The 24,507-nt window shown below is 43.9% G+C and overlaps 1 protein-coding gene across 7 annotated transcripts in view; it reads right to left on the reverse strand.

The window, feature by feature from the left end:
- The window catches only part of ERI3 (ERI1 exoribonuclease family member 3), a 1,714,120-nt gene that overhangs the window by 1,599,706 nt on the left and 89,907 nt on the right, over positions 1–24,507 (reverse strand). For 5 of the 7 annotated variants that reach the window (XM_078671725.1, XM_078671720.1, XM_078671726.1 and 2 more), the window contains exon 2: positions 15,270–15,368. The exons of the other annotated variants lie outside the window; for them this stretch is intronic. In XM_078671725.1, coding sequence (XP_078527851.1) covers positions 15,270–15,318 — 49 coding nt within the window. In that variant the 5' untranslated portion in view covers positions 15,319–15,368. The remainder of the gene's footprint in view (positions 1–15,269; positions 15,369–24,507) is intronic. 7 annotated transcript variants of the gene reach the window in all.

Genomic DNA, 24,507 nt, shown 5'->3' on the forward strand with positions numbered 1-24,507 from the left:
TTCAGAGAAGAAGTGATGGTCATGAGGAAACAATTGCCTTTGCTTCTAGAACTTTGAGGGGTGCGGAAGGCACTTATTCAACTATGGAAAAAGAAGCATTGAGTTTGTGGTGGGGTGTGCAGCATTTCAAAAACTTTTTGTGGGGTAATGAAATTTGTTTTGAGGACCGACCACAAACCTTTAGTTGATTTATTCACAACAAAGGGTGGTGGTAGGGCCACGCCACGTGTTGCTAGATGGCAGTTTAGATTGCAAGAGTTTCGCTACCGCCTTGAGTATGTGCCTGGTGTTAAAAATCATGTTGCCGATTGCTTGTCTAGGTTGCCTCTTTGTTCTGAGAATGATGTTCCTGTGCACGAAGAGTTGGAGGTGGTGTGTGCGGTGTGTTCTTTGAATGACACTGTGGGATGCGCTCTTTCCGAGCGAGAGTGGTTGGATGCTGTAACTGAGGATGACGTGGTTGTGCGGGTCATTGATAATATATCTGGTGTGTGGCCGTGTGACAAGGATTGTCCTTCTGAATTGGTTCCTTTCAAGAGGGTCAAAGACGAATTGTCTGTCGTGGATGGTTTGTTGCGTAGGGGTGGTTTAATTGTTGTTCCTTTTTCTTTACGTAGCAGAATTCTTAATTTGACTCATGAAGGCCATCCTGGAATTCGTGCTATGAAGCGTAGGGTCAGACAGGATTTTTGGTGGCCTGCGCTTGATAAGGATGTTGAACATTTTGTACGTGACTGTTGTACATGTGTTACAAGTGACAAGTCTCAGGTGACTAGACCTTCTCCTGTGGAACCCAATGTGGTAAAGAATGTACCTTGGTCTAAACTAGCTTTTGACATTGCTGGTCCTTTTGGTCTCATTGGTTATTCTCCCAAGTATGCGCTTGTTCTGATTGATTACATGTCCAAATGGCCTGAGGTGAGGTTTGTTGATAATGCCAACTCGTCATCCATTATTGGTTTCTTCCTTGATGTTTTTTTGAGGGAGGGTTTTCCGGAAGAGTTGGTCTCTGATAATGGCACTCAATTGACTTCATTTGAAACGCAGGGGTTTTTCAAGGATGCGGGGATTAAACATGTTTGTAAATCTCTGTATCACCCGCAGAGTAATGGTTTGGTTGAACGGTTTAACCGTGTCGTTAAGGAGCATGTGCAACTTGCCTTGGTGAATGGATTGCATTGGCGCAAGGCACTTTGTGATATGAGGAGTAGTTCTCATAGCCCACAACATATCAGCACTGGAATTGCCCCGTTCACTTTGCTTAGGGGCAGAGTAGCTGGTTCCAAACTGAATAAAGAGTGGATGTCTCGGAGAATAGTGGAGTCTGGTAAATTGTCGGGTGTGACTGATGTCAGAGCTGCTGTACAGTTGAAGTATGATACTAGACAGAGTGTGCGTTGTTCTCTGGATGTCAAGGTGGGTGATTGGGTGAGATTAAAAAAACCTGGGTTTCTCCGCAAGGGTGAGTCTAGTTTTTCATCTCCTATTAGGGTGTCTGCAGTGAAAGAACGGGTGGTGGTGGTGTTGATGGATGGCAGGGTGTGGAATAAATCTTGTATTTCCATTGTTCCTAAATTTATGATCGATGAGGTCAACCGAAGAATGGGCACTAATCTTCCTTCCGTATCCTCAGATGTTTCTGGCAGTGGTGAAATTGTTCTTCCTAGTTGTACTCCTTCCATGAGAGTGTCATCCAGGACAAAATGTTTACCTGTCAAGTTTCATGGTTATAATATGGAGTAGATTGTGGGTGGTTTTGTTCTTTCTAGTCATGTGTTATTTTATGCTGTTGTCTGTTGTGTTTGTTGTTATGTCTCTTTTGTTTTTTTTCTCTGGCTTGTTCATCTTGGTTTCATCTTCCTTCTTCCTCTCCCCTGTTCTCTTATATTTTTCCTTTATTTGTTCTGTCTTTGTTTCTGTTGAAGGAGGGGAGGTGTGTTGGGATCTGGTTCTTTAAGATCAGTGAACCTTGGTGCTTGAGTGTTCCCTGCGTGGAACATTCTTTGGGGAATGTTCTTATATTGGCAGTTGCTGCTGGGGGAATCGCTGTGGCTGGATCAATAAAGTACTTTCTCCTCACCTACCTGCCTGGAGATCTACTTCCTTTCATAAAGTAACCCACACACAATGAAACAAAAAGTAAATGTAGGTTAAACATCCTGTTTTTCTGGGCAAGTCACTTAATCGCCTGTGCCTACCAACAAACGTCACCTTGTGTAATGTAATTTGTGCTAATGTAAGGCGCTGCAATATTTCGGGCCAAATTTGCGCTATATAAAACTACCAAAAAAAAGTAATCTTACTGTACCAAATGTCACACCTTCATTGGTTAATGTGATCATGCAGATGTCTGTGTGTTTGTGTGAGACCAGACAGGCACAGAATTGTATCCTAGTTGGCGCACTGTGGAATATTGACTTTTGTATTTATAGTGCTATGAAGTCCCAGCCTGTGACAGAAAGCACTGTGAATATGTAAGTCATAATTAGTAACGACAGAGGAGAAACACAAACGTTCCAAGATCCATGGGTAGTGACAAAGATATGGCTCAGAAGAAGGGGCACTATGTGGGGGCTCATTTTTTCATTTACAAATGAACAGAGATTACTTACTCAGAGAGATGCTCCCTAGGACGGTGTGGTTTATAGGGGCTTTTTATTTTTTTATTTTTAAAAGGGCCGTCGCAATCATTAGTGTAACAGGTACTGAGACAAGGGTGTAAGTGACCACTGTCACACAATTATGTCTTCCTGACTATGAAAGGGGTGCTGTGGAGGCCCATGGTCCTTGCTAGCAGAGGAGATCGGCACCAGGGCCCCTTTGCATGAGGAGACAAGTAAACCCCAACCATGGCAGTTTTACCACCCTCCTTGGCTTGCATTAGGGTCCAATGCACACTTGTATGTCAGTATTGCTTTCAGCCTCAGAGAGGGGAAAATTGAAGCAGAGGAGGCACCTCAAAGAGATGGCAGGGAGGGGTTGTGGCAAAATGGGAGCCCTGTTTTTAACAAATGGCAGAGGAGATAGCCCGCTTTGTATGGCAGAAGCTATCATTGGTGAAGTAGGTGCAGCAGTCCAGGGTTCTGGGGCACACTGCATCACAGTTACCACTTTCACTTTAAAAAGGGGTTAAGAGGACTTATTGTCCTATGTAGCATTAGGGCACCCTTGCAAAAAAAAAAAGAGGGATATCATGTGGGAGCTTCTGATTTTTCTTGAAAGGGACAGAGAGCATGTTGCAAGGTTGCCATGATGGTTAAGCAAGGTGGGGAAGAGGTGACAGCAGCAGAGGTGATAGCCTGCTACGCAGGACCTGAGTTATCATTGGTGCAGCAGGCGCAGTTGCATTGGGGCCCAGCAGTGTGAGGGGCTCACAACACCCCAATTATGGGGAGCAGTATTTTTGGGTCAATTAGTGGTTTTGTTCGATGTATTTGCTGTTTTCTAAGTCTCACATGCAGTGTGGACTGTGAACTATAGTACCACTGAAATTATCTCGCCCCTTGTGCTCAGCCCATCTCTACCGCTCTCCCAATCCTTGTCATAAAGTTTTGGAGGGGGCCCAAATTCAAAATAACTTGCTTAGGGGAGCTCAAAGCAAAAAAGTTTGAAGACCTCTGCTCTAATTCATCCCCTTTCTTGAAAACAACTTTTGCTGGTACGCTTCCTTTTTATTCCAATATACAATCTGAATACCACAAGTTAGCTTGGTGCCTGTGTGAAATTCAGATAATTGTTGAATTGCACCCAGGGATTTGACTAGCTTCATCTTTTGGTCCAGAGTGGATTATCCACTCATCAGCCAAAAAGGTGCAACGACAATAAGGGATATTGATGACCTATGCTTGTTCTGTCGTGCTGTATCCAAAGACTCGAAACCTCAAATGGCATCTCAATATTAACCTTGCAAACATTTTCGCAAGGGGCCACAAAGTTTTGTCTGTGATCCGTCGAGGGTCGCATGAATACCAACAGGTTGACGGGGGGAAGGTGGACGATGGTAAGGTTAGTGTATGGGAAGTGAACCATATACATCTAGTGTCTGAAGTTTAAATTGCACAATGTGAAACAAAAAAATTGGGATTGATCCAGACTTCTTCCGTTAATCAAACTGTGTGGTCCTACGCTATTGTTTTATTTTAAGTTCCCTCCTGTTTCTTCCTTATGACATATGTAGATCTCGAAATACATGACTTCAGGATGTGTGCTGTACAAAACCTTCCCTTGTGCTTGAATTAATAAACTATAATGTTGTTCATGGAAGCCCAGCCACCAAAAGGGCGCACAAAACAACTGACTTTGCCTCTTAGCTCACTATTGGTATTGTTGTTAGGATGGAGGGAAGAATGAATGTTTCTGATTTCATGTTTGAAATCTATCACAATTAAAAATATACTTCTCAATGCATTAAAATAATATAATCTGATGTACTAAGGTGAAATGGTTCTACATGTTAATAAGATGTATGCACAGAGGGGATAATAGAGGCAATATATATTGAGAACAGCTAGAAAAAGTGATATGTGCAAATTGAAAAAAACAATGAATAGACGTTGTTGTAGCCTGTAGGTTTATTTCAATTCTGCTCGTTTTTCAGATATAAACAGCCAACGCTTTTCACCCAAAAATGGGCTTCTTCAGGGCGAAGGTAGAATTGCTGATATCTCGCCAAGTAAAAATGATTTTTGTCACTGCTGCGCACGTATTCGTCTGTGTCGGGACGTGTAGATTAAAAGATGGCATCAGTGACAGGGGACCACCTATATGTCCATAGTCGATATCCCAGGCCAGGACTGTGGTTGTACCTGAACGTGTCCTCAGTGTACAAGTGTTTGTAGGTAAAGTGCTGCGTGGTTAGGAGACCATGTCCATGGTGTCCTGTCTCGGCGAGAGGGAGTAAGGTCTAAGTTAACACCAGACCTAAAAACCTAAAGCTTTGTAGCTTATTGAATTAATGAGTTACACATTGTGCTCTCTTTAGGAGGGGAGGGTTTAATTGGGTATGCATCAATGTCCTTGTACAGAATATCTGCCTGATACATTCAAAACCTGCATGAAGATGTTTTGGGCCATCAACTTGAATATGTTCTGCCGCTCTATCATCATAGCATGTGAGAGAAACCGCGTCAAGTATTAGCAGTTGAGGTGCTTTTAATCAAAAGAATTGAAGGGTTTTCTCTTTTCAGCTGGTCATCAGACAATCAACTAAAAGCAAAAAGTGAAAAATGTAAAAGACACTTTGTCACTGTGTTGCATGGAAGGGCAAATCAGTGGAATTACTTTCTAAATATGTGATTTCACATTCTGCAGCTTCAGATTAGGAGCTTCAGTAGTAAGGGCCACGGTTAACACCTGGTTGGCGTAAACAAATGCCTTTAGTATGGGTCTACCCAAGCTTCACTTGAATTCAGACGGTGGAGAAAGCTGGGGACTTGTCTCACAACAAGACTTTTCGAATGGGACCATACCTATATGACACAGAAAAACCTGCACTAGAAGCAAGCAGAGGATTGCAGATGGTTTTAGTATCTTTGCACTTTTCTTAAATGTAAGCAAACGCTTAACTCCACGTATCATCAGGTGAATACCATCACACAAACCAATGAGATATTTAAGTTTGTTATTGCACAAGACTACCAAAGCAGAGAACATCCAGATTTTGGGGGTTGGAGGTTTGAAAGCTGGGCGACTGGTTTATGAAACTCACACTGTCTTGACTTTAGGGCAGAAGAGAAGATAACTGCCTTGAAGACAAAACTAAAAGTCTACCTTTTTGAGTTTTCTCATGAATGGCAACTTCAAAAAAATTAATGTGGTGATTAAGAGAAATGCTGTTAAAATTCTCGTGTATTTTTGTTTTTGAGCATAAAGCATGCAAAAGACTGACAAAGATAACAGTATGGTGGCCCTTCTCACAGAAAGGCAGAAAAACATTTTACTTTTTAGGATTTATCGTCATACAACACGTCCCACGAGGTCCACTGTTTTCTGAAATCTGCTTCAGTGGCATACGATCAGTATGTGCTGTAGGCTGTTTCTTTCCCAATGCAATATGCACTTTCAAACCAAATGATTACAAATCATTCTGCAGAAGATGTCTTTGGAGTGGAGCATTATGGGTTACATTGTCAATGATATAGTAAGTCATATGCCCTTGGATAAATTCCGCAGTTTTACTTTTATAGAAAAAGAAGATGGTGTTCCAAGTGTAACCATTGGCTGGCAAAACTATGCCCATTAAGTATAACAGATCCTTGCTACAAGAAACATTAGTTAAAGACAATATCTTTAATTCTGATGGTTTATGGAGACTTGTACCAAACAAGCAATATCAGAACGTGGCAGAACTATTGCTTTGTACATTGGGAGGCTAAACCACATGAGCAATTGTTTTGATCAATACAGGATCTGGGCTGCAGGAGTGCTTTCTTTAGCAGTTTTAGTTACTAGTATATGCTGCTCTGGTACTAACCAACCAGCTTGTTGAAGGATCTGTACCTAGAGAGCTGCCTGATGGACAGAGAACCTAATACTTGAATGCATCCATATACAAGTTTGGTGGGGTCTGATGGAGCAATGCAAGGAGCTAGCTGATGACTGAGCCTTGTGGTACAAAGTAATAGTGTATTTCACAGTGCACCACAGTACACACTAATTGATATGGATCGTGTAAATCCAGGAAACATCCCTGGGCAGGATCTGGCCTCCAAAATTCGAAAGCGCAACTTGCTTTTCAGAAATACTGTCCGACTCAACAGGTTTTGAAAGGGTGTCTAAGAGGCTTCAACTTCTGCTTCACCAGCCACAATAGCTTGCAAACGGAAATTTGCTAAAGTACGATTAGGAAACAACCACCATATTCATGGTTGTGTGTGGAGACTAGCTAGGCCAAATCTAAGCTACACCCTGTGGCTAAGCCATTTTCACATATAATCTGATGGTTCCACAGCACATGCAGCAGAAAAGAACAACTACAAACCTTTTAAATAATCACTTAAAAGGAGCCCAGCGACAGGAAAAAATGCAATGAAGGCCTGGAATCTTGAAGTGAAATTAGCCCATTTTGGAACAGATCAATCTGTTCGAGTCAAGTAAAAGATAGCACATCAAATAAAAAAAAGAAATACTGGGGGAGGAGCTACGCTCGCGAACAAGATGGCCGCTTAGGCTCCCGGCTCCGCTGACCTCAGTCTCCCGTCGGATGATCCTGTTAAATATCCTGATTTAACGCCCGACCTCAAGGTGGATGAATAGTTGCTGACCCCGGTGGTGCAATCCCGATCGTTTTGTGAACTTGATTGACGAAGTTACACCGTGTAGCAATTTGCGGCCTAACCCGGCTGGTGAGCCGGGGCCTCGGGTACTGGCCCGGCCGGGCTATAGTTGAACAATACCCAGGTTGGGTCCGGTCTCTCGCTGCGGAGGTCCTCTTGCCTGATTCTGGCGGCAGTCGCTTGGCTCGCTTAATAATGATAAAGAGGTGCCGCGACGCTCCTGTGGCCGCGTTCTGGAGTCCCCCGTCCCGGAGACCGGGTACGCCCTCTCCCCTGGTTCGAAGGACCGGGGTCCCCGTCCGCGGTAGCGGAGAATAGACTGCCGAGCGGTGCAAGATCGATTGCCTTCCGTGACCGGCCGCTCCGTTCTGGCCTGTTTCCCCGGAGGACCGGGCTCTGGGGACCAAAATCCTGCCAGTCATCACAGAACGGAGATGGGTCGGACGGAAATCGAACCGTCGCTGAGGACAGTCCTGATGGCTATCGGAGCCTTACATTCGCATCTGGATGTCTTGATTTATAAGATATCCGTTTGTGCAGCAGGGACTGAGCGCCTGAGACCGGACTTTGATTCATTGCAAGAGCCCGAAAGTGCGGGGCATCCCACGGAAACTACCTTGCCTATGGATGATGGCCTAGTGTTGGATCCAGTGCTTGACCCCTTGGTCAGTGACCAAATGGCTGAACGTAACTGTGGTACTGGGACTGCATTTCAACATCTATCAGTTCTTCCGATGATGACGGAACCGCTCATCCCTTCGTTCCTGGAGCCTCTCGCTAACTACTCTCGAACCGCAACAATGACTTCATCCCCCCCGGCAGCGTCATCGTGTCTTGGGAGGAAACGGTTTTGGGACTTGCTGTCGGATAGGGGGTCCGCACGTGAGGCTGGGATCTGTGATGGACTACTACCATTGACTTCATATGGACTGAATATTTTTGGCCCTTTTTTCCATCTCGCTTATCCTGTAGAGAGAGTGGTTCCGCTGGAGGGAGTTCGTGCTGTAGACCGTAAGGGCCAAGGTTGCGATTGACTGAAAGGGGCTTGTAACTTCGCTTCAAAGGACATGGGTTTGCTACCACTATTCTAGCGGAGGTTTGGGCGGTGCTTATCACCTCCCCTGTTAGTTATGTTTTAATATCCTGAATGTTTTTGGTTACATATACAGGGGTCATTGTTTCCGACGGGGGGAGGGGGGACCGGGAGCCGTATGACAATTTCCTCCCCCGCTTTTCTTTCTATATTTAGAACACAGTTAATTGGGGCGACAGGCACACTGCTAGTTGGGGTGGGGTGGAAGCCTTATGCAGGGGTGCAGGGTGGGGGGTAGGGGTTTGTTGTTATGTCTTTTTTCTTTTAGTTTTTCATGTATGCTATCCTGTCTCCCTTCTGTCATCAGATGCCTTCCTTAGGGGTTGTATTGATTAGTGAGTGGACGGATCCTAGGGGTGAAGCTGCGCAAGAAATCCTTTAAAATGTTTTGCCTTTAATTACTGCGAACGAAGGGAGATCGTTGCATTGTTATGGTTCAATTCTCTTACTCTTGCCTGCCACTCGAACCTTTGGATTCTTTTTCTCCCTCAAAATTCTGCTTCTCAGGGTGGCGGCTCTTACGAAATTTGTCAATTGGGCCGGTATGGTATATCCTGTGTTCTACCGTTCGCATGCCATGGTAGCTAGATATTTTGCAGTTTATTTATGAGATTCCGTACCTTATCCACTGTTGATCTGTATAACTGTTGATTACTCCGTAATGTAACTGCAAACAACAATAATGATGGACAGAATGTGGTCCTCGGATGCTTGTTTCCGTTCTGGGAAGGACATGGCTTTTGTAGTTCGGACTGGACTGTTCCCATGGGGCACAGGGTCAGCGCTGATTTGCATATCGCCATTGTCTAACCCAGGGTGGTGTGGAGTGGAAAAACGAAGGATTTGGGCCCAGATCTTTGGACTGGGGTGAATGTGTGACATTGATCCACATTCTGTCCATCACTGTTGTGTTTGCAATTACCGCTCTAAGTGTACTGGGGATGCTCAGTCGTGAGTCCCAGGCACTCCACACCACTGGAATCAAGCTAGCCGGGCTGATGAGAGGTGTTACCTCGAAACCGGGCCGGTCCTCGGATGCTTGTTTCCGTTCTGGGAAGGACATGGCTTTTGTAGTTCGGACTGGACTGTTCCCATGGGGCACAGGGTCAGCGCTGATCTGCATATCGCCATTGTCTAACCCAGGGTGGTGTGGAGTGGAAAAACGATGGATTTGGGCCCAGATCTTTGGACTGGGGTGAATGTGTGACATTGATCCACATTCTGTCCATCACTGTTGTGTTTGCAATTACCGCTCTAAGTGTACTGGGGATGCTCAGACGTGAGTCCCAGGCACTCCACACCACTGGAATCAAGCTAGCCGGGCTGATGAGGTGTTACCTCGAAACCGGGCCGGTCCTCGGATGCTTGTTTCCGTTCTGGGAAGGACATGGCTTTTGTAGTTCGGACTGGACTGTTCCCATGGGGCACAGGGTCAGCACTGATTTGCATATCGCCATTGTCTAACCCAGGGTGGTGTGGAGTGGAAAAACGATGGATTTGGGCCCAGATCTTTGGACTGGGGTGAATGTGTGACTTTGATCCACATTCTGTCCATCACTGTTGTGTTTGCAATTACCGCTCTAAGTGTACTGGGGATGCTCAGACGTGAGTCCCAGGCACTCCACACCACTGGAATCAAGCTAGCCGGGCTGATGAGGTGTTACCTCGAAACCGGGCCGGTCCTCGGATGCTTGTTTCCGTTCTGGGAAGGACATGGCTTTTGTAGTTCGGACTGGACTGTTCCCATGGGGCACAGGGTCAGCGCTGATTTGCATATCGCCATTGTCTAACCCAGGGTGGTGTGGAGTGGAAAAACGATGGATTTGGGCCCAGATCTTTGGACTGGGGTGAATGTGTGACATTGATCCACATTCTGTCCATCACTGTTGTGTTTGCAATTACTACTCCGTAATGTAAGGCATCTGCCGTTTGTGGTTTTTTTGTATTTCTCTAATAAAAAGATTTATATAAAAAAAATAAGAAATACTGTTGAGAGATTGCCAAGCATTTAATGTGAAAGGTAAACAGTTTCTTACGTGAAAGATTTTTTGGGAACCACATTAAATCTCTGATTTTCATACGTCAATACAAATGCCTGTTGTGTTAATGCCTTGTGGCAATGCTTGAAACCATTCCGACCAGAATAGTGTAAAGTGATGTTTACCCCAGCCAATCTGGAGTGAAAAGTATCATTACAGACAATGCCAACTCCAACCTAGCAATCAATGCATGAACAAACCAAGTTGTTTAAATCAAGGAAATCAACTAGAAAGAGAGTACGATTGTCTGTGTGGCACGTTATGGTGTGGCTTGACAGGGCAGCTGTCGCCAGACAATTATGTGAGTATCACTAGAGAGGGGCATTTGCCTTGCCCACATGTTGGGAGTCAGAACTACAGGTTTTGAATGAGCAGGAAAAAACGGCTTACCCTCCACCACCATTGATCATTTTCTCCTATTTATCCAGATGGCCGAGTCTGAACTTTCCAGGGAAACACATGACATAATGCATTTAAAGTGCGTTAGACAGGTTGATAATTTGTGGTCTTTTTCTTAAGACAGCAGCACAGATGGGAGAAGGGCTGTCAATTATATCTCTTCATAGTTCAAGGAGGAGGCAAAGAGTCAATAGGGAGTATTCACAATCCAGTAAGGGGAGCTGCGAAATGCGGATGATGCACAGACCTGGTGTGCCTTTGTTGTGGGGACAAACTTCATTTTGCGGTGAATGTAGAAAGCACTATCGGTGAATACCTTGATTCAGGGTTAAGTGTGGGCGACATGCTAAGCTAGGATATTTTAGTCCCATCCCATTTAATTTTGTGGTTAATATTAAGTCGTTTATTTTTGAAAATGTGCTTAACTGCTGGTAAAGTGTAAAAGGGTGTTGGCACCATCAGATTTAGAAGCAGATAGACAACTTACTGTTGCATACCTTTGACAAAACATTGAAATGTGAAAGGAAGACAAGTGATTATGGGAGATGTGGATCGGAACACACTGACAACAGAATGAATAACCAATCAGATAAGGGTATTAACAGCGCTAGGTGAGCATCATCGGAAGGAGGTTTATTTCAATATGATTTGTAGGCTTCTAGGAATGCCTTTGCTGCTTAAATGACATGATCCTCTTTTATATCGACAAGCAAGAAGTGTGGTTATCTTTGAAGGGGTGGAGGATTGTCTGGAAAATGAAGACAGGCATGATACCTGAATTATAGACAGAAGACCTGTTAAAGATGAGTGCTGGGGTGGCAGACGCAGCACTGCCAGATAAATATTATGAACTTGCAGGCATGGTAAGCCCAAAGGAGGCAGATAAAATATCCCCACATTGACTTTCCTACGATTGTGCAATTCATGTAATACCCGGGAAGAATATTCTAGGAGAAAGGATGTATACATTAATATGACAACAGGAGGTTTTAAATGTGTAAATTGAAGAATGCTCTACAAAGGAACTCGTTCATCATTCAGCATCTTCTATTGTTGACCTTTCGTCTCATCTATAGATTACATAAGTTTAGACAATAACATTAATAAAGATGGATCTCTTGTACCATTAACTGAAGAAATATTGGACTGACAAAGAGATTATATTAACTAAGCTCAGAGTAAAAGGGATACTGTCGTCTAGTGCCAAAACACAGAATGCAAAAATGGAAGGCTGCATTTGAGAGCAGTTGGGTCACTTTTAAAAAAGAATAACACATTTTGGTTTATATATAATGCCCCTGCCACATTGGAGCAGTTTCAGAACATGCCCTGGTAAATAGACCATGAGATGAAACAGCATTTGTTTAAAGCTAAATAGACATGTATGAGATGTGCAAATGTCAAGAGAATGTTAGCCGCTGATTACCAGGTTAAGGTTATGGTATAACCAAGTATACAAACAATGTATGTGTATTCCATGGTCGCATTAATAATAATATGACCATTGTTACTGAGTTGGTGTTACATCCTGATTTTCTTTCTGTTGTAGGCTGATATGGCAAATATGGATGGCAACTGTGCCTCTGGGTGCAGCTATGTAATAATTGGAAGAGCCACACTATATGTTAGTCACAGTGGCATTTATAATATTTTATTCTTTGGGAGTTATGCTCTAGAAGGTACATCATGAACAGCAGGTGTACCAGTTAAATATTCTTGTTAAATGATTTATGACAAATTAACACAGACACATTGAAACCTCTATATCAGAAGAGCAAGGAGACCTTGATGGTCCTACTGTCAGCCGGTATGGAATGAGAAAGCACTAGAAAGCCTACTGCCTGGAAACACTTTAGGAAGCTTTACAAGGAGACATGAGGCGGCTGTGTTTAGCTTGCACCCAAGGAAAAGCAGTGATGGCAAAACACAGAGAACCATTCAGGAGGCTAACAAAATTGACCAGAGCGTCTACCCTCTGCCGCTACTGCTCAGCACTGCCCAGCTTATATATGAGAACAAACGATCTCACACATGGTTTACTTTATGCCAGTACAAGAGTGCTCTCTATCTGTTTTGCGTATGTGTCAATCAGGAGCTGTTATAGACCGGCCTCACACACAAAACATATCCAACTAGCGGCACTAGTGTCACGCAGTGCAGCATGTCAGATAATAGACCTTCAGGGCTCGTCAATCACATGCCCTCTTGCCCTATCAAAAGGCTGAAATAGAGCACGCTATTCAAGCTTCTGATTGGGTGGAAGCTTGTGGGTCTGCCTCTAGCTGCTACAGCTAGAGGCAGACCCACAGAGTGAGTCAGACAAAGCAGGTATATCTCAGGTAAGTTTTTGTCAATAAAACTCTGTGTATGCCTGTGTGCTAGGGATTGCATTTGCATGGACGAGTAAACGTGTATGTATGCATGCATGCCTGATGTGAAAGTCTGGCCCAGGTGTTGGCAAGGTCGGAGGCAGAGTGCTGGATAGAGCTTATGTGCCTCACCACTTTACTAATGCATCAGCCGCCACTCATGAGGAGGTTTGTTCTTTTTTGAGGCTTGCAGTAAAACAGTGTTGAAGCAGAGAACGTACAGGACTATAAACTGTTTACTACTCGAGTTGGAAGAGATCCCGACTACTGATTAGTTCCTGTTTGAGGTTTATAAAAGCGACTGGGTTCAGGCAAGATTTTACCTCCCAATGAGATACTGAATTTTCCCAGCAGATGATGTGTGAATTAAGTACACCACGGTCTTCTCTTTGCAGCAGTTCCTTGTGGACAGAATTCAGCACATGCATTATCCTGAGAAATCAAAGTTACTGGTTAAAGCTGCAGGCCACTCAGTGGATAAAGTAGCAGTCAGCAGCTGGTTAATGGATTCAGTTCCAGTACACAGAAGATTTGCCGTGTCTTCATGCAACTCTATAGGTACTATTACTGCTGGGTCGGAACACAGCATTTACATCACATGTTTTGTGTTCTACCAACTATGAGTTCCAGCATCCCCACCCCTAGACTAAACTTAGCTGGTGGTAGGAAATACAAATGGTGTCAGAAATTCATTACCGTATATGCAAAAAAGACTGACTTTAACTTAAGGACTGTTTAGTAATAAAACAACTAATTGATTTTAATGCCAGTTGGACCTTGGACTATTACATATTTCTGATAAAGTTTACATTAAATTGTATCCAGAATACTTCCATTCCCCCTCGACCTTTTATCTGTATTTAGTTAATGCACTTTCGCTATTCTTTAATCTGCCCTTGCACAGATCTTCACGTTTAGTACATTGCCATTGTTTATGATTGCATCCCCATAGCTTCGTTGAGATGGACCTTGAGCGCTGGCCAAAAGTACCTGAAAGGCACAGTGTCCTTTAAAAAGTCTCTCGAAACACCTTTTTAGGTGTATTCATGGTGTTTATGATGCAAGGCTTAAGCGTGTAAAATAGATTTACTATCATGGGACACAAGTTGTTTTGCAAATACTTCTTGCTCACAACCCATAAATTAAAATGTGTAATCCAAACTGACTAGACTTGATATAGCGACAGCTTTGGGCTCAGGATGATAGCTCAACTTTCACATCATAATTGAAGCCAGACAAAGGCTGCACAATATTTTACAACCAAGTCCCAAGTACGTCTCATCATTGTCTTTTCCTTGCGCGAGGGAACAATTAATTAATTTTGATTTATATAATTATTGCGAAACAAACAACGTGCCCACTTATGGGGCACTTTATTCTTCTACAATCAAGGAAACTGAAAAACAAACATGAGGGACTTCAAGGAAAAGTTTTTATTAAAAATAAATCCATGCAGAGACTTTGCCGTTCTGATCACACAGCACATTAGAAAAGCAAAATTATGGATTTCCACATTAGAAAAGCAAAATTATGGATTTCCATATTATAGGGTCTGCACTTGCATAGGTAGGAACTTCCATTTGAGTTACAAATCGATAGGTGGAGCAAAGGCAGATAAGCCCTTGGCAGGAGCTCTGCAAATACAATTGTTAATTCTAAATGTAGATACTTCGGACAATAGAGCCAACAGAAATTGAAATCCGAACCTTAAATTGTAGCTTAAACAAATCATAGCAAACCGGAATAATGTGCTCAAACCGGGACACGTCTGACAATTTCAGCACATTCTAAACTAGCAAAAGTTTCTACACCAGTCCAAGCAGAGGTCCTGCACAAGTGGCTCGACAGTAAGACAAGCTCATCAACACTAAGGCAATTATAAATATTTTCAGATCACAAAGCAACAAAAGAGATCACAGCCCTGTGTTATAGGATAAAATGAAGAGTCCTACTGGGCTGTCATCACAACATTCAACAACACAATAAGGTAAACAATATGCCAGGGTTACAAATCCTTGACATGAATAGTGGATGAACCACATATCCAAATGAAAGCTCAGCAACCCCATGACCCAATCTGAGGCAGATTTCTTACTTCCATCTTGTCTGGGCTCAGGTTCAACTTCAACCCAATTCCGTTCCATCCTTCGGGCCACCTCCGCCAGTAAGTCAGTCAGGAATAAGATCTCAGCCCCTAAAGTGCAAGAAAGAGATACATCTGTGTAATCAGCATGCTGATGGCACTGCACACCATGCCTCAGGGTGACATCGCCCAGCAGTTAAACTCATCAGTGCAATAAGCATGGAAACACAGAGAACCCCCAGCAATAACCGACCCTCCACCAAGCATGCACAGTAACCCATTACAATCCACTGGGTCTGGACCTATTGAAAGTACAAAAATCCTACCATTCACATCAGCTCTTCGAGATCAAACGTGTAAAAACCTGCCCGGATGGTTTAAAAGGCTGAGCCCGAACATATGGACTGTGATCCTAGCATATAATTTGCTATATATACACCATCAGATAGCATTTCCATAAACAGCTCTAAACCAGTTGTCTGGTCTTTACAACAAATGTTGGTGCTTCGAAGTAAGACTTATCCTAAACATCAATCTATATCCTGTTTTACACACCTTCACAGACGCTTCTAGTTCAATAGGATCTCTACCTCACAAAAGGTTTAAAGGCCCTTGCACTGAAAATAGTGTATAGTCTGGGCGGGGCTGCATCTCATTTAATGAAAAGAGAGATAGGCAAATTAAAAGGAGGTATGTACTATGGACCCCTGCATGTAGTGATGACCAAAATAAAAAATCCAAAATCGGAGCTAACTTTCTTTACTCCTTGAAACTTAGCTTTCTATGTACGCTCAGACAGTCAATATTCTTATTCATAACAGGCACAATTCAGACCAGGTGCATGTACATAGAGCCAGTGGGACTCCAGTGTACATGAAAAGTGATGCATGTTGAAGACATGTAAAGCCTTGGATCTTGATTTTTAATTGGTTTCCATTTCCCATATGGAATGCATGTGCCCTATCCCCATGAAGTTTGCTCAGCTAGCCTGGCCTTGCCTCGTGTTTGAAAATGTGTATGTGTCTACTGAGCCAAAGTCACCAGTATTTCCCAAACCAGTATCCTTTCTATTGCACTTTAGACTCCCTTTACCATCCATTTGCCTATCCAATGTTGTGCAGCCCCCCTGCTTTATAACTGAACTTCTTGCTGTGTTATGTTTTGCATGTGGCACTACCAGTATCCACAAATCCCTAACTTTGCCGCAACTTTATAATAGACCTCACTCAAAAGTATTACATGCCTATCTCTCTATCAGTAAAGATAATGTGGTAACCCTGTGTCGCTCAGAACCTGGGTGTTGATAGTATAATCTACAGCATGTTCTCTAGGGTGGCACAATAGCTTAGCTTTAGATAATTAATACAGTACAACAGATATATCAATTTCAAATTCACCAAGTAATTAATCGTAGATGTTAAATAGTAAATGACAGAACACAGCAAGAAACCTGCTCTGTTCATGTCCTAGCAGTTTTCTTGACCCAAGTCCATAAAAATCACTTTGGGTTTTAGGAATACATGCGATATAATCATATAAAGGGACAGAAGCCTCTTATCAAATAAGATGTATTTTATGTCATTTGTTTTTGTCATGTATATAGCTCACCTATGACTTCACTTTGTCACTCAATGGCACTAATATTCACGAGTCACCTTTCTCATATTGCTGATATAAAATTGTTTATGTGACAGCCATATACACTTTTCCTTGTAAAAAGAAAAAAAAAAAAAAAGAGTAAAAACACTGATACCAAACTAACGACAACGTGTTCTTGCTGTGTTCTATCATTTATTATTTAACATCTAGAATTAATTACTTGTTGAATTTGAAATTGGTATATCTGTTGTACTGTATTAATTATCTAAAGCTACGCAATTGTGCCCCCCAACAGAACCAACTGTAGATTATACTATCTCTCTATCAGAGCTTGCAAATTCATGTCTTAACCCCGATTTTTGGGCTGAGTTTGTTTCTAAATATTCTAAGGTTTTATCTTTCTCTAGTGTTTACTAAACCAGGGCTTGTGCCTACCAGGACTTCTGGAATAGCTAAACCATATTATTTGTAGGTCTACAAAGGCTGACTGCTTGGTGTAGATTCTGACTTTTAACTTTTTCTGCAGTTTGGACTTTGCTACTGAGCTCCCCCACGTTTTCGCAGCAGCTTCCCTTCTGCTTCAAGGTTCTAACAATGTTTTCAAAACTAGTTATTCTGTTACCTATGCATGTGAAGGGAACATGTGTAATATGTCGAGGGAAATTTTACTGGAATTTAAGACTGCATACAAAGATGATTCGTGCTCGTCACACTATGCTTTGACCTGGGGCGCATATATCTTTAAGACAGTGGAGATCAGGCTTTTTCAGGATTCCTTGGGCAATGGCCACCTGTCTGAATTTAGGATTGGCTATAAGGTTGAAGCTTCATGTGTAGGAATATGGCGAGGTCTTGGCAGCTCCAATGCTCAGAAAGGAATATTAGCTGGAGATGAAAGACAAAAAAATAACAGAAATTGTATATGCTGATGTCATTATGTACTGTATTAATGTGTATTAGGAGCAAGTACCCAGAGACTGAACTCAATACAGTGTTGTTACTTCATTGTAAGGTTTGGGTCACAATTTATTAAAGGGTTCCATGGCATATTTAGATCTAGATGTTCCCTCCAGGTTTCAAGTAGCACAGTGATATTTAGGTTCTCGCTCTACTCGTAAGCAAATTAAACTCAAGGCATAATGTCTTGTTAGGCCTTATAATATTTCCATAACAATATCATTTGGATTGATTGGGAATCTCCTGAAAATATTTTTTACTCTTTACTTTTCCCAACAGCATGGTGATGGTAGGCCTAGTCCTAAGGTTAAGTTCAGTTACCATGTGTTTTAAGATTGTATGATGCAAAACCTTTAGATCTGTATTTCTTTCATCCATTTGTTTTCACTACTGTTTATATAAATAATGCACCCGACAATATCTATATCTAATTATAATTATGTTAGGCTCTAGCTATTCTTTTTTTTTTACTCCTAGCAAGAATACAAAAAATGAGAATATGGTAACATTTTCATTAATTTAGTTTAATTTCTGGTCCTTCAGTGACATATGCATAAATGCATATACTGATACATACTGTCATATTTTGGGTCTCTTTAAATACCACGAGCAGAGACACTGTAGTTACTGTGTGAGAAATGTATTTTACATCACACATATCCCTATTTTTCACCTAAAGGTTCAATTACTCTAGCCCTTCTAGCTGAGGACACAGAGGCAAAGTACAGCTCCTTAGGCCAGTGTAATCCAGGTGGGTAGTCAGGCAGAAAAACATTTACACCATGTGATAGGTTAGTATTAGAATAGAGAAAAAACATAAGGGCACAGAGTAAGTACGCCTAGGCCTTCATACTGAGTGCCTAGTAATAGTAAAACAGTATTAAATGTAATGTTGCAATAAAATGTGATATTAATGCACACACAGTTATCAGAAGACGTATTAAGCCAGATGAAACTTAATAGAAAGTGTCCCCAAAACAATTGCCTTTAATTCGGGAACTAGCTTAAAAGAACTACTGTGATTTCACCTGTAACTAAGGGCCTGATTACGAGTTTGGCAGATAGGGTTACTCCGTCACAACATGACGGATATCCCGTCCGCCAAATTACAATTACATTATATCCTATGGAACTTGTAGTTTGGGGGATGGGATATCCGTCACGTTTCTCTCACTGATATGTTAGTTTTTTTGATGTCTAAAGTAGAGGTGTTGGGACACAATATTGTTACTAAAGTACATGTGGCAAAAAAGGGGAAGAACATAGTGGGCTGGAAAGATCTAGCAAAAACGGGACTGTATTTAGTCCCCGGTGATGACAGTCCTATTTAGGTGAAAGAAATCTCAGTGCATAGCGTGGATGAATCTGTAGTGAATTGTAAACCCTTGCTGGATGAATTTAAGAACGTGTTCAAAGATCAAGTGGGTTGTATAAAACATTTTGAACATAAAATGAGATTAATACTTAATGCACAGCCAGTGATACACAAGGTCAGGCCTGTTCCTTTAAGTGCAAGGGAGGAGTTAAGAGCTATGCTTGATGATTTATGTGCCCAAAAGATCATTCCACGCACAGTCTTCACAATGAGTGGCTTAGATAGTCGTAGCCCGCAAAAAGACTGGGGAAATTAGGCTTTGTGCAGACTTGAGGGGTTTAAATAAAAACATCTTGATCAATTGCCATCCCCTTCCAAAACTCCACGAACTTCTGGAAAATTTGAGAGGGGGGGTTAAGTGGTTTTCTCTTATCGACCTGAAGTCCGCCTACCACCAAATCCCTCTAGAAGGGGAGTCTCAGAAACTAATGACGTTTGTCACACCTTTTGGTGCATACAAGTTTCTGAGACTTCCCTTCGGACTAGCATCAGCGTCTAGCTTTTTCCAGAGAATAATGGATACAATGTTGAAAGGCATGGTGGGTGTTGAAGCATATTTAGAGGATATCCTCATTTTCTCAGAAAATGTAAATGAACATTATGATTTGTTGAGGAGGGTTTTGTCTACTCCTGGGGACCATGGCATGACTGTAAGAGTGGATAAGTGCAAATTTGGAGCGAAAGAATTGGATTATCTGGGTCATACGATATTTGATAAACGTATCAAACCTACATTTTCTGTCATCAGTGCTCTAAAGGAAGCTAAACCACCTGGTGATAAGGATGCTCTGCGCTCCTATTTGGGGCTCGCCGAGTATTATGCTAGATTTGTAGGTAACTATGCCAGAGTTGTGGAGCCTTTACGTATTATGCTCAAGAAGGTTCAGAAATGTACATGGTCTCAGGAACTGGATGGTGTGCTTGAGAAAGTAAAAGAATTGATTATCTCAGCACAAGCTTTGCATGCTTTTCAGGATGATTTTCCTTCTATAATCACTGTGGATGCAAGTATGAATGGGCTGGGGCTGTTCTCAGCCAGAGAGTGAATGGCAAGGAACAAACGGTAGTGTTTGCTTCAAGATCTCTCAAATACTTGGAACAAAATTACAGTACCATAGAGTGGGAGACTTTAGCCTGTGTTAGGGTGGCCCAAAAATTCAATATGTATATTTGGGGTCGGAAATTTGAAATGATTACTGATCACAAGCCACTCTCTTTCATATTCAACAAAGTGTCAAGTAATAATACCATGTCGGCTAGGTTGACTCGTTTGGTGTCAAAGTTACAGGAATACAACTTTGATATGAAACCCATTCAAGGGGGGGAAATATTTTGTGCCCACTGTCTGTCAAGAATGTCAATGGAGAAAGATGATGAAGAAAACTTTGATGAGGATGAGGTGGAATGTGTAGCTGTTTTGGATGCTGCTGAAAAAGTTTATTTCTGAAACAGATTGGAGGAGAGCTTTTTTGGATGACATGGTGTCCAAAGTGATCGAGTTTTCTAGCGGTAATTGGCCTGAAATAAGAAATGTAACTGGAGATTTAAGGAATTTCGCATTAGTTGCTGATCAACTCTGGGTTAAGGATGGTTTTGTTCTAAGAGGAGATACATTTGTACCTCCTATTATTCTGAGAAATGCTGTTATCAGAGGGTCATTTGGGTGTGACCAAAACTTGCAAGAAGATAAAGCAGCATTACTGGTGGCTCACGTTGGAGGCACAGAATAGAAGTCTAGTGGATGGTTGGGAGGAGTGTTTAGAGTTTGAGTTTAAAATATTTCTAAAGCGCGCGTACACCTGGCGGTTTCATGGCGCTATAAAGTACTGGACCCAGAAGGGCAGGAAGAAAAGGGAGAATAGAGAGAAGCAGTTTATGAAGAGAAGGCTTGTGTAAAGAGAAAAGTTTTTAGAGCCTTACGGAAGAGTGTGTAATGGGGGCAGGATCTGAGGTGAGCCGGGAGAGAGTTCCAAAACGCAGGGTCAAGTGTAGAAAATTTCGTGCCTCCCCACTTTTTGCGTTTGAAACGAGGGACTATGAGCAGTTGTTGGGCGGATGAACGTAGCTCCCTGGCAGGGACGTAGAGTTTAATTTCTGAAGAGATAAAAGCAGGGGCTGTGCCGAGCCGGGCTTGAAAGGTGATGCAGCCCAGCTTGAACTGGGCTCGTTCTCGAATGGGGAGCCAGTGTAGGGACTTGAGGAGGGGAGTGACGTGATGTGATTTGGCCAAGTTGAAAACCAGGCGGGCCGTCTGGTTTTGGACCAGCTGGAGTCGTCGCATGCTATAGGCGGGCATGCCGCAATAAAGGGCATTGCCATAGCCAAGGCGAGAGATAACCATCGCCAGGACAATGAGCTTAAGGGCAAGGAAAGAAAAAAAACAAGATACTTTGCGAATAGTGAGAAGTGAGAGAAAGGAAGAGGACACAGCAGAGCTGACTTGGGAATGAAGGGTGAGTTGGACGTTCAGTTTGAACCCGAGAGTTTTCACAGAGGAGGAAGGGGGTACCTAAGGAAGGGGGCCAGAAGAGAGAAGACCAGGGACTGGAGCAACCACCTGTCAACACCAGCTCCGTTTTATCGGGGTTTAATTTCAGGTGGTTGTAGTTCATCCAGTCCCGGATGAAAATCATAACGGACTGAAAATTGGACATGGACTCGGGGGATGAGGATAAAGAAAAAATAAGCTGGAGGTCACCCGCATAATTGTAGACAGAGACCTCCAACTGTTGAAGAGCAAATATGAGGGGGGCAATGTACAAATTAAATAAAAGAGGGGAAAGGGAAGAGCCCTGGGGGACCCCGCATTGAACTGCGCGGAAGTCCGCCGAAAAGTCACCCAAGCGCACTGCCTGGGTGCGGTCTCTCAGGAAGGAGGACAGCCAGACCAAGGCCGACCCTCCAATCCCCGCCGCCCTGACACGGGAAAGTAAGATGGCATGGTCAACCGTGTCAAATGCGGCGGAGAGATAGAGGAGGACCAAGGCCTGGGGATGGTTGGTGTCCATGCCCTCTCTGAGGTTGTCGAGGACCGATAAGACTACGGACTCCATGGAGTGTGCGGGGCGGAACCCAGCCTGACGGGGGGGCTAGTACCCTGTTCTCCTCCACATAGGTGCTGAGCGCTCTGGTCACATGGCGCTCCAGTACCTTCGCCAGAAAGGGTAAAAGTGAGATGGGGCGATAGTTGACAAGAACTGAAGGGTCAGCGCCAGGTTTTTTGAGAATGGGCAAGATGATGGCCGATTTGAGAGGTGGAATGACGATGCCCTGTGACAGTGAGCTATTGAGGAAAGTGAGAGGGGGCAGTACACAGGCTGAGTAGATCTGTTTCAGGATGTGTGCAGGACAAGGGTCTAGAGGGGAACCTGATTTAACCGTGGGCAAAAGGGCGAGGAAGGATTCTTCTGTAAGAGGGGGGATGGAGCCGAGGCAAGCTGCGACTGAGGGACACTCGGGGTCGATAAAAAAGGAGGGGGGGGGGGAATTTTTGCTTTGATGTTGAAAATTTTGTCTAAAAAAAAAAAAAAAAAAAAAAAAAAGTTGAGGGAGTCGCATAAGTGCTGGGAAGGAGAGGGTTTAAGGGTAGCCCGATCAGAGTAGGCGAGATCGTGCACAATGGAGAAGATTTCTCTGGGCTGATTTTCGGCAGTTAGAATTTTAGAGGAGAAATAAGAATTCGTGGTCGCCAAGATAGATTTTTTGTACAAGGCCAAGAGGGTGATGTACTGATTTTTAAGTTTCGGGCAATAGTCTCGCCTCCAGGTCCGTTCCGCACGGCGGACATTGAGTTTTTGAGCCTTCAGTTCCTCGTTAAACCAACGGTTTGCGTCGTTGGTGCGCCTGGATGACACCCGCCTTAAGGGAGCGACTGAGTCGCAGCCTGATCGAAGCCATGAATTGATGGGAGTCGGCTTCCGCTGAAGACGACAGCCCGTAGAGATCCGGGCTGGATGCGGAAAGTGTGGCGGACAGCGAGGCCACATCCACATGGTTCCAGGAGCGCGCCCAGATGTTTTTGGGAAGAGGTGACTTGAGGGCTGTGCTGAGGAGTAGGGAAAATGAAATCAGGAAGTGGTCGGACCAAGTGCAAGGGGAGATAGACAGAGAAGTTACTGGACAATTAAGGGACCAGATCTGATCAAGGATGTGGCCCTGGATATGGGTAGGGGAGTGAACGAGGGGGACGAAGTTGAGGGAGCGGAGGGTCTCTGAGAACTCTTTTGATGTAGAACATTCAGCCGGGTCTGAGGGCCAAAAGTTAAAGTCACCTAGCACCAAGATGGAGGAGTCATTTACTGCTAGGGTGGTCACCAAGTCTTGGAAGCTAGGAAGAAAGAGTTGAGAAGGTGAGGGAGGGCGGTACATAAGAAGACAGGTGAGCGGGGTACTGAAGGAAAGTGAACGAGCAACTAGGAAGTCTGATGAGCCAATGGAAGAGAAAACTAGAGGTTGGAAGGAGATTTCTCTATGGGCGATCAGAGCGACGCCGCCACCCAATTTGCCGGGGGGTCGGTCGGCTCGTAAAGCATAATATGAGGCAGGGAGCGCGGCTAATAGTGAGGGAAGGGAGTTGTCGCAAAACCAAGTCTCAGTGAGGAATAAGAGAACAGGTTTATGCAGGTCCAATAAGGTGAAGAGGTCATGGCAGTGCTTAACTGCTGACCTGGTGTTAAGGTAATAGGCGGATAATGCGGTGAGGGGAGGGCGAGCCGGTAGGTCAGGACAGGGACAGATGGTAGGGGGAAAAGATGAGGGGAAGGGGTGGGGGGAAGAGTGGGGGGCAGTCAGTCCCAGCCTGTCGATTCGTGCGATCACAGTATCGTCCAGAGGCCACGGGCCTTGGAGTTTAACCAGCTGCACGGAGGAGTATTGTATAGTGTGGGCATAATGGAGGGCCCCTGGCCCCGGTCGGACGCGGACGAGCGCAGACGGGCTTACCTTTGGCGCGCCTTCGGCGCGCAGACGTCGCGCCCGCTGCGCGTCCGGAAAATGCACATGATTTATGGATATGTGGGTAGGGTGGCGGCCGGGGGGCGTGGCCTCCGACAAGGGGTGTGGCCTCCGGGCGTGCCGGGATGGCGGCAGGGAGTGTTTGGCTTGAGGCGTCATGGAGAAGCGTGGCTCAGTGGTTAGAGGCGGCAGACCCGGAAGCTGAGATCGACCGTGGACCAGGGTTCGATTCCCCGCCTCGGCGGGTCTCGGGCTCAAAATTCCACGGACTCGACAATTCTCGCTCTGGTGCCTACTCAACTCACGGGGTCACACTCTGCGACTCTGGGCAATAGCTTGCTTAATCTCCACTACGGCCCCTCACGG

Source organism: Lissotriton helveticus, chromosome 1_2, assembly GCF_964261635.1.
Source record: "Lissotriton helveticus chromosome 1_2, aLisHel1.1, whole genome shotgun sequence".
Lineage (NCBI taxonomy): Eukaryota > Metazoa > Chordata > Amphibia > Caudata > Salamandridae > Lissotriton > Lissotriton helveticus.